General features: G+C 39.8%; 1 protein-coding gene across 3 annotated transcripts; it reads right to left on the bottom strand.

Annotated features, from left to right (window-relative positions):
• Positions 1 to 1,244: 1,244 nt before the first annotated feature.
• Positions 1,245 to 7,029, bottom strand: LOC129821372 (vesicle transport protein SEC20-like). 3 transcript variants are annotated; one of them, XR_008754303.1, is made up of 7 exons: positions 6,926 to 7,029; positions 6,572 to 6,664; positions 6,384 to 6,475; positions 6,180 to 6,284; positions 5,817 to 5,935; positions 5,166 to 5,245; positions 1,917 to 2,007 (listed from the first exon to the last, which is right to left on the bottom strand). XR_008754303.1 is itself a non-coding variant. In XM_055878988.1 (6 exons), exons 1-6 carry the CDS (start codon positions 7,007 to 7,009, stop codon positions 1,811 to 1,813), a joined length of 690 nt encoding a protein of 229 aa, XP_055734963.1. In that variant the 5' UTR covers positions 7,010 to 7,029; the 3' UTR covers positions 1,245 to 1,810. The 3 variants fall into 3 exon arrangements, 2 of the variants coding, with proteins under 2 accessions (XP_055734963.1, XP_055734970.1); XM_055878988.1 differs by lacking the exon at positions 5,166 to 5,245 and having other exon boundaries at positions 1,245 to 2,007; XM_055878995.1 differs by lacking the exon at positions 1,917 to 2,007 and having other exon boundaries at positions 2,070 to 5,245.
• Between the last annotated feature and the right edge of the window lie 3,634 nt (positions 7,030 to 10,663).

The following is a 10,663-nucleotide window of genomic DNA, read 5'->3' on the forward strand; positions in this document are numbered from 1 at the left end:
AAGATCTATAGAATGAGAGAAAGGACTCACTGTCCTAACAATGTAAATACATTTCCACAAAGGCGGGGACATTCTAGCCAACTTAAACACTACAAAACTTAGTCAAGCCTCACAGCAAATTATAAATATTATTTTGACACATTGACCTCAATAACACAAATCGTCTTCAGGATCGGTGGGTCCACTGAGGTACAGTTGAGTTAACATAGGCTAATGCAATTAGCACGAGGTTGTAAGTAACAAGATCATTTCCCAAGACACAGACATGATATTGGCAGAAAGCTAAACAAGAATTGAATCTAACTGCACTGTCCAATTTACAGTGAAAGAATACAATGCTATTGTTTGAGAGCAGTTTTGAACAAAGGCACATTTAGGCAGTCTAAAAACAACATCAACAAATGCAATGGTTCATTGCCTAAAACTTTGCACATACACTGCCATCTAGTGGCCACCTGGGCTGGAATATATTATGGCCTTTCAAAGATGATGGTACAAAAAATGTTTTTCTTTGTAACACATTTGGTAAAAGATAATACAATCTCCCACATACCTTTCACATTTCCAAATGGTACCAAGAAAATGTATATCCTTGCTTCAGGGCCTGAGTTACCCCAATCTAACTGCGTGATTTTAGGCAAAATTTTGAAAAAAGGGTCTGCTCCTAAAGACATTTAACTGGCATCTGGCCATAATACCTTGGTTGCTTACTGCCATCTACTGGTAATATGTAGAACACGTATTGGAGGAATCCAAAATGGACATTGAAAGACTAGAAGTCTTATGGAGAGCAAGATATTTCCGCTACCTAGCAATAAGAGACACAGGAAACATTTACATTTTGAAGTGGAAAAACAAACTCAATTTCCTACACTAATGCGAAGAACTTACCAGAACCAGGTGGAGCAAGCAGAGCGAAATGGGTGGAAAGGACGGGACAGGCAGAGCAAAGCAGTAACTATTTCTAGCTGGATTGCAATGCTTCCATAAGTGGATGAATTGGTCTAATTTACCATGTATGGTAAAGCCTCAACCCTTAACTACCTCTTCCAAAAAAAAGTGAATAATAGGCCATATTTTTTGTTGTGACTAACAGCACCAGCGATTAAAACTTTACAATAGAGACTTAATTGAGCGAGGCGTCAGTGTTAAACCCGCCCGCTCGGCTTCAGTTGAGTCATAATTCAAATTACTCACACTCCTTTGGTGAGTTTAGGCCATATGTAATGTTTTCTATCCCAAAACAATTTGCAGACATTACGTCCAAACTTTATTATACTGTTTCGGATGTACAGTAACCATTCTTATTTCCTCGTATGGACTAACACCAGTGTGTACATTTGAGGCATACTATAAAGTAAGAATAAGGTAATGGAATAAAAAAGTATTCCTGCCAGTAAAGACTCCGCGAGATGACGTTGCTTGCACGAAATAAAAAAAAAACAATGGATCAAGTTGCGCGAGGCTAAACTTCTGTTTTGGTCCTGTAGCTACCAAATCGTAGCAGCGAAGTGCACATGCTCAAGATACTCTGTTAGCATTTCATCACGCTCATCTCAACATCTGCGGTGCAATGTCATCTCATTGAGTTTACCATTAAAGGTCATTCCTCTGTGGTATAGATAGATAATACATGTCAGACATACAGTTTTGATGATGCAAAATGGCCATGCACAAGACAATAGGGCACAAGGCTGTAGTAGGGAAAGAAAGACATTGAAACGGTAGAAATGCAGCATGACATTACAGATGTAGTTTTGGGGAGTAATATCAAATCACAAAAAAAACTGGCAATTGCTTACAATTTCCTCTAAATGAATGGGAACAGCCTTTTTTTCAAAATGTACAAGACAGTTGCTAAAAACAAAGCTACTGCTAGAAAGATTAGCAGTTTGTCAGTCAATTCTCGTCGATTATACTTCGAGATCAGTTTCCTTCCCAAATGTATGGTTCCTGTCATGGATTTGAACTCTTCATCCGTTTCCAGGACTGTTCTTGAAGATGTAGCTACATAGAGGACAAGTACTGTATGAGTGAATGTGCATTTCTACAAAACATAATGACTACTGTAAAATTTCAATAATAGCTTGGGCGTTTATTTGCTGAAATCACTGAACACAACAGGTGCTTATTTGAGCCAGGTGTCTATTTCCTTAATGCACACAGCTTTTGCTCATTTGCATAGTTAATTATATAATTCCAGCATATTAATACATTTCCTGCAGTAATGTGTTATCATTTACACACTGCGTCACGTTTATTTATTTATTTACTAATTCATCCACCTCTTCGGAGGACATCTTTATTCTTTACAGCGCACATTTTTACAGCTTTTCTGCTACATACATGGTACTTTTATATAAAGCAATCACATAATCAAACAAACTCTTTAATCCCACCCCTTAGGCACTCTCCGCCCATCAACATAGACCACCCTCGTTTTGTTTCCATGTGCCATATATTTTCAAATTGTGCTGTGATGGTTTACATGAATTTTGAACCTTTCTAATCGAATAGTATCCACAGGCTTTTTTAGTTTCCCTCAATAAGTTGGGTGAACAATAAGTTGGGTGAATTTTGGCCCCTTCCTCCTGACAGAGCTAGAGTAACTGAGCCAGGTGTGTAGGCCTCCTTGCTCGCACACACTTTCAGTTCTGCCCACACATTTTCTATAGGATTGAGGTCAGGGCTGTGTGACGCCCACTCCAATACTTGAAATTAATGTCCTTAAGCCATTTTGCCACAACTTTGGAAGTATGCTTGGGGTCATTGTCCATTTGGAAGACCCATTTGCGACCTAGCTTTAACTTCCTGACTGATGTTGCTTCAATATATCCACATAATGTTCCTCCCTCATCATGTCATCTATTTTGTGAAGTGCACCAGTCCCTCCTGCAGCAAAGCACCCCCAAAACATGATGCTTCCACCCCCGTGCTTCACGGTTGGGATGCTGTTCTTTGGCTTGCAAGCCTCCCCCTTTTTCCTCCAAACATAACGATGGTCATTATGGGCAAACAGTTCTATTTTTATTTCATCAGACCAGAGGACATTTCTCCAAAAAGTACGATCGTTGTCCCCATGTGCAGTTGCAAACCGTAGTCTGGCTTTTTTAATGGTGGTTTTGGAGCATTGGCTTCTTCCTTGCTGAGCAGCCTTTCAGATTGTGTTGATATAGGACTCGTTTTACTGTGGATATAGATACTTTTGTACCCGTTTCCTCCAGCATCTTCACAACGTCATTTGCTGCTGTTCTGGGATTGATTTGCACTTTTCGCACCAAAGTACGTTCATCTCTAGGAGACAGAACGTGTCTCCTTCCTGAACGGTATGATGGCTGTGTGGTCCCATGGTGTTTATACTTTCATACTATTGTTTGTACAGATGAACGTGGTACCTTCAGGCGTATGGAAATGGCTCCCAAGGATGAACCAGACTTGTGGAGGTCCACAATTTGTTTTCTGGGGTCTTGCCTGATTTTTAATTTTCCCATGATGTCAAGCAAAGAAGCACTGAGTTTGAAGGTAGGCCTTAAAATACATCCACAGGTACACCTCCAATTGACTCAAATTATGTCAATTAGCCTATCAGAAGCTTCTAAAGCCATGACATAATTTTTTGAATTTTCCAAGTTGTTTAAAAGGCACAGTCAACTTAGTGTATGTAAACTTCTGACCCACTGGAATAGTGATACAGTGAATTAATCTATCTGTAAACAATTGTTGGAAAAATTACTTGTCATGCACAAAGTAGATGTCCTAACCGACTTGCAAAAACTACAGTTTCTTAACAAGAAATTTGTGGAGTGGTTGAAAAAATAGTTTTAATGACTCCAACCTAAGTGTATGTAAATTTCAACTGTACATACATACACATAAACATTCATACAAACATATATATACTTTTTTTAAAGAATATACCTTCATTATTCCCTGCAAACCCTACCACCCCTCCCCCAATTGGAGTAAACGAATAAACAATAACACTTAGGCTTCTACCTTCAGTTTATACACATTTTACAATAGTTATATTTAGTTTGTTTTTAGTCCTTCCTCTATTTCTGATGTCCATCCAGTTTGATTTCTATTTGTAACTGTGCTATTTAACAACATTTCTGAACCTATATACATTTTAAAGACCCCGTATGTTTTACATTGGTTATCTTGTTATTAGTTCCACCCTTCAGCTCCATTCAACCCCTCCCATCCATCTCTTAACACCATCCATTTTGGATTTCTATTTGCCATATATGTTTCAACTGTGCTGTGATGCTTCACAGAAGTACTAAACATTTCTATTCTCATAGCTTCTACAATTTTTTTGCTCAAATAATAATTATTTTATTGATTGACTATGACTTTCAAATCACCCAGTATTGCTATCTGCAGCGTTAGTTCTAGGCAAATGTTGCAATTCTTCAGCCATTCTTGGACCTGTGACCAAAAACGAGCTACATATGGACAGTACCAAAATAAATAAATGATATAACATTCTATTAATTACAAAAATGTTGTATAATCATTTAAATTGAAAAATTTGAAGTTTTGAATCCGGCGTTGTTTTGCGTGTCAATTCATAAACCATGTGCCATGGAATAGGTACATCGAAAATCTCTTCCCAACTATTTAGCAATTTATATGCCACAGCTGTCCATTTTTTAGTCCTTAAATTAAATTGGTATATGTTTTTATTTATCACAATTTTCTTTAACCATTTTTGGTCTTTAATGCAGGGCCGGCAGACAAGTTCATTACTTTTTCGCCCTTCCACTTGCCTCTTCCTTTTTTTGTGGTAATGCTAGGTTGTAATTTTGGGTAGAGCAGACATTTACATATGTCCATGTTAGCTGCATATGTGACATAACTCCACCAGTCCTGTTTATGATATAATTTACAAAAATTATACTTTTTTTTATTTTTATCGAAAAATACGTTATTTTTATCAATTAGTATATTTGAGTTTAACTACAATATTTGTTCAGTTTTTTTCAGGTGGATTAAACTAAAATTGCAACCAACTTTCTAAGGCTTGTTTAAAAAAGAACTATATTTTGGAGATGATTCTGTTTTCAAACAACCCAAAGTGAGCAGTTGTAATCTGAATAAAGGGAAAAAGGCCTCTATGGAAACAAAATATTCTCCTCGACTGCATTTTCAGCAATTCTTACTTTCGTGGCTAGAGGGCGATCTGCCGATTTCTGTACCCCCGAAGTTCTGTTTCTGTTCTGTTTCAGCTAGCAGTTTCTTACTGCCGAAAAAAACAAACAGATTAAATAATTCAGTAGTGACTCAAATTATGGCAATGTAACAAATCAAAGATTAAACCTCGGAAACAATTCATGTTAATTCATAGTAACCTCGTGAACAAGTAATTTAGAATTCATTTATTTTAAACCAGCGTTTTTTAGCTGAAATGTGTGCCGTTGCCTGGATAATAAAAAGGCACAGGCGGCTATTTGAGACTCAGCGTTTAATTAAAGTTTTACAGTAATTTGTCGTAGCTTAATAAGAGAGTGGCTTGCATGAATTAGAATAGGTGCTGGAAATGCAAAGTGTTCTAGCCTAATGGACGAAGTCTGGAACCACCCAGGGACACTGAGGACAGTATGTCAAAGGGACTAGGCTATGTGTTCTCACTTTCCAGCCATTTTTGTATTACATTTCTTGTATTATAGTGTATTGATTGTGTATTTTGTATGCTAACTTTTTTTTCTTCTTGTGAATGGACAAAGTTATCGTATCTTATATTTGTCTTCAAGCCCTAACCACTGGCACCCATTTTGTGACTGTTCTCCTTTCCTGAATGAGTAGTCTCTTACCCAGAGTGCCGATGGTCTCCTCGCTCTGAGACACCGACTGGGCCATCATACGACTGATGCTCATCAGGCTCTCTGTGATGTCACCAGACGTCTGGACCAGACTCTCCTTAGTTGCCTTCCTGAGAACACACACACACACACAGAGAGAGGGGGGGATGACACACTAGAACTAAATTCAAAGCAATCTCAACTTTCTGTCCCTGTCACCCTATTAGAGGAGTATCTTTCAGCCTGTACATTAGGTTGTGTTGAAAATATGATTTTTCAGGCTATGAAGAATAGTGATTGTAGGAATAAGAAACTGGACATAGAGCATTAACAAAATAGCTAACAGCTGTGCCTGATGAGAAGAGCACTACTCACCGCTGTCTCACAGTAGAGTCTCCACCATTCAGAAGTTGATCTTTCTCAAGGTTGTCAATGGACAGTTTACATGCCAAGTTTGCCTTCCTCCAAGCTGTCTGGTTACTGTAGATGGAAATATTATGAAAATATTCAGTCAGTGAATTCCAAAAGGTGTGAGGTCAATTGGCATGTTAAATAGGAATCTGGATCCCAATCTCTCACCTCAGATTCTGTCTGCGATGACTCTCTGTCTCACTCAGGATGGCTTGTTTGTCTGTCTCTCTGTCTTGTTCCTTAGCCATTTGTTCCATATTCTGTGAATGTAATGTATAGTTCAGATGAGTTTTTCCTAGCTAGTTAATCACAATAAATGCGATCTAGAATAAATTAGCATTGATTTACATAACTACCTGGATTCTCAGTCGCAGTTGATTTAATTTCTCTTTTACTTTGGAGTTGAAATCCATCAGCACACTTTGTGGCCCCGGACATTCTCTAATGTCCTAATCAAGAGAATATAGTATGTTTTTTTAATGTAACTGTCCATTCAATATAATCCACATTCTTGAAACAGGCTATATTGCATCGCTTGCTCTCCGCAATTAACAGTTAGCTAATGTTAGTTAGCTAGTCAGCCAGAATGAACTAGGCTAGATTAGACAGCTGGCCAAATGTACACTATCTTGGCTCACAACCGCAAATTCAAATGACACAAGGTAAACCTAATAAATAAAATAAGTTAAAAGTTGTTAAGATGGAAGTACCTGAATGAGAGCTTTAATTTCGAGATCATATTTGATTATTTCTTGTCCACAAATACGGACGTGGACATCCTGGGAAGACGCCATTTCTGTTGTTGTACGGCAACTAAACCACTAATCCAAAAAGCGCGCGATACTTGAAGCGCGTTGTTTTATGAAAACGTTGACGGTGTTCATTCACTATAAATCGGACAAAATAACTAATGGACACATCTAATAAAAAATATATAGCATAATATAGTGCATAGCCTATATATGAAAATGTACTTATTTGAGTGATCATAAATAACGTTAGCAAACTAGACACAGAGATCCTATTAAAATTGTTCTATAGGTCAGTGTTTTAGGTAGGGTACTCCCATGCAATTAGCCTATCTTTGGCGTCATCCTAAGCAAACTACTGACACTGTCGTTTCAACAAACGTTTTCAGCAGCCTCACGTGTCTTTATTAACATACTTGGCTCTCACAACAACAAATGATTTGCATGATACATATTTCTGCCACTAATGTGTTACCCGACCTGCTAACACTGACAGTAATGCTGTGTTCAAAACAACTGAGAATTCAGAAAAATATGTCAAATCATGACGTACAGTACCAGTCAAAAGTTTGGACACACCTACTCATTCAAGGGTTTTTCTTTATTTGTTTACTATTTTCTACATTGTAGAATAGTAGTGAAGACATCAACACTATGAAACAACACATATGGAATCATGTAGTAACAGAAAAGTAATTAAACAGATCAGAATATATTTTTATATTTGAGATTATTTAAAGTAGCCACCTTTTGCCCCGTTGACAGCTTTGCACACTCTTGACATTCTCTCAACCAGCTTCAACTGGAATGCTTTTCCAATAGTCTTGAAGGAGTTGACGTTGAGGGAGAGGTTATTTTCCTGGCACCACTTCGCCAAGGAACCTCACCTCCTCCCTGTAGGCTGTCTCGTCATTGTTGGTAATTAGGCCTACTACTGTTGTGTCGTCTGCAAACTTGATGATTGAATTGCAAGCGTGCGTGGCCACACAGTTATTGGATAACAGGGAGTACAGGAGGGGGCTGAGCACGCGCCCCTGTGTTGAGGATGAGCGTAGTGGAGGTGTTGCATCCTACCTTCACCACCTGGTGGCGGCCCATCAGGAAGTCCAGGACCCAGTTGCACAGGGTAGGGTTCAGACCCAGGGTCCCTAGCTTAATGATGAGCTTGGAGGGTACTATAGTCTTGAAGGCTGAGCTATAGTCAATGAACAGCCTTCTAACACACTACCGTTCAAAAGTTTGGGGTCACTTAGAAAAGTCCTTGTTATTGAAAGAAAAATATTTTTTTTTGTCCGTTAAAATATCATCATATTGATCAGAAATACAGTGTACACATTGTTGATGTTGTAAATGACTATTGTAGCTGGAAACGGACAATTATTTATGGAATATGTACATAGGCCCATTATCAGCAACCATCACTCCTGTGTTCCAATGGCACTTTGTGTTAGCCTTTTAAAATGATAAACTTGGATTAGCTAATTGATCATTAGAAAACCCTTTTGCAATTATGTTAGCACAGTTGAAAACTGTTGTTCTGATTAAAGAAGCAATAAAACTGTCCTTTAGACTAGTTGAGTATCTGGAGCGTCATCATTTGTGGGTTCGATTACAGGCTCAAAATGGCCAGAAACAAAGCCTTTCTTCTGAAACTCGTCAGTCTATTCTTGTTCTGAGAAATTAAGGCTATTCCATGTGAGAAATTGCCAAGAAACTGAAGATCTCGTACAATGCTGTGTACTACTCCCTTCACAGAACAGCGCAAACAGGCTCTAACCAGAATAGAAAGAGGAGTGGGAGGCCCCGGTGCACAACTGAGCAAGAGGACAAGTACATTAGAGTGTCTAGTTTGAGAAACAGACACCTCACAAGTCCTCAACTGGCAGCTTCATTAAATAGTACCCGCAAAACCCTCAAAGTCAACAGTGAAGAGGCGACTCCGGGATGCTGGCCTTCTAGGCAGTTGCAAAGAAAAAGCCATATCTCAGACTGGCCAATAAAAATAAAAGATTAAGATGGGCAAAAGAACACAGACACTGGACAGAGGAACTCTGCTTAGAAGGATCTATTGAGGCGGTATGTGGCTAGGGATGTCGTCTTGGTGAAATCTCCAGGTTTACACAGGCAATACACAGCTAGTTTGCCGCACGGGTACAAACAAAGATTGGAAAAGATCCCAAAGATTGGAAAACTGCCGCAGTCATCCCCCTCTTCAAAGGGGGAGACACTCTAGACCCAAACTGCTACAGACCTATATCTATCCTACCCTGCCTTTCTAAGGTCTTCGAAAGCCAAGCTAACAAACAGATTGCCGACCATTTCGAATCCCACCGTACCTTCTCCGCTATGCAATCTGGTTTCAGAGCTGGTCATGGGTGCACCTCAGCCACGCTCAAGGTCCTAAACGATATCATAACCGCCATCGATAAGAGACATTACTGTGCAGCCGTATTCATCAACCTGGCCAAGGCTTTCGACTCTGTCAATCACCACATTCTTATCGGCAGACTCAACAGCCTTGGTTTCTCAAATGATTGCCTCGCCTGGTTCACCAACTACTTCACTGATAGAGTTCAGTGTGTCAAACCTGTTGTCCGGACCTCTGGCCGTCTCTATGGGGGTGCCACAGGGTTCAATTCTCAGGCCGACTCTTTTCTCTGTATATATCAATGATATATCCACCTCTACGCAGACAACACCATTCTGTATACATATGGCACTTCTTTGGACACTGTGTTAACTTACCTCCAGATGAGCTTCAATGCCATACAACTCTCCATCCGTGGCCTCCAACTGCTCTTAAATGCAAGTACAACTAAATAAGTAAAACCCACACCTGCCCGCCCATTCAGCATCACTACTCTGGACGGTTCTGACTTAGAATATGTGGACAACTACTAATACCTAGGTGTCTGGCTAGACTGTAAACTCTCCATCCATACTCACATCAAGCATCCCCAATCCAAAATTAAATCTAGAATCGGCTTCCTATTTCGCAACAAAGCATCCTTCACTCATGCTGCCAAACATACCCTCGTAAAACTGACCATCCTACCGATCCCTAGGAATACCTAGGATAGGATAAAGCAATCCTTCTGCCCCCCCCCCTTAAAAGATTTAGATGCACTATTGTAAATTGGCTGTTCCACTGGATGTCATAAGGTGAATGCACCAATTTGTAAGTCGCTCTGGATAAGAGCGTCTGCTAAATGACTTAAATGTAATGTAAATGATCCTTGACTTCGGCGATGTCATTTACAAAATAGCCTCCAACACTCTATTCAACAAATTGGATGCAGTCTGTCACAGTGCCATCTGTTTTGTCACCAAAGCCCCATATACTACCCACCACTGCGACCTGTACGCTCTCGTTGGCTGGCCCTCGCTTCATGGCCAAACCCACTGGCTCCAGGTCATCTACAAGTCTCTGCTAGGTAAAGGCCCGCCTTATCTCAGCTCACTGGTCACCATGCTCCAGCAGGTATATTTCACTGGTCACCCCCAAAGCCAATTCTTCCTTTGGCCGCCTTTCCTTCCAGTTCTCTGCTGCCAATGACTGGAACAAACTGCAAAAATCACTGAAGCTGGAGACTCATATCTCCCTCACTAGCTTTAAGCACCAGCTGTCAGAGCAGCTCACAGATCACTACACATAGCCCATCTGTAAATAGCCCATCCAACTACCTCATCCCCATACTG

Source organism: Salvelinus fontinalis, chromosome 2 (genome assembly GCF_029448725.1).
Source record: "Salvelinus fontinalis isolate EN_2023a chromosome 2, ASM2944872v1, whole genome shotgun sequence".
In the NCBI taxonomy this organism is placed as follows: Eukaryota; Metazoa; Chordata; class Actinopteri; order Salmoniformes; family Salmonidae; genus Salvelinus; species Salvelinus fontinalis.

Bases quoted from the DNA above. Each gene is read 5' to 3' on its own strand.
- LOC129821372 (XM_055878988.1), bottom strand. From the start codon at position 7,009: ATGGCGTCTTCCCAGGATGTCCACGTCCGTATTTGTGGACAAGAAATA. The intron at 6,285-6,383 runs GTGAGAGATTGG...TTCCATCTACAG, and splicing joins CATCGCAGACAGAATCTGAG to TAACCAGACAGCTTGGAGGA. The intron at 5,936-6,179 runs GTGAGTAGTGCT...GTGTGTTCTCAG, and splicing joins GACTCTACTGTGAGACAGCG to GAAGGCAACTAAGGAGAGTC.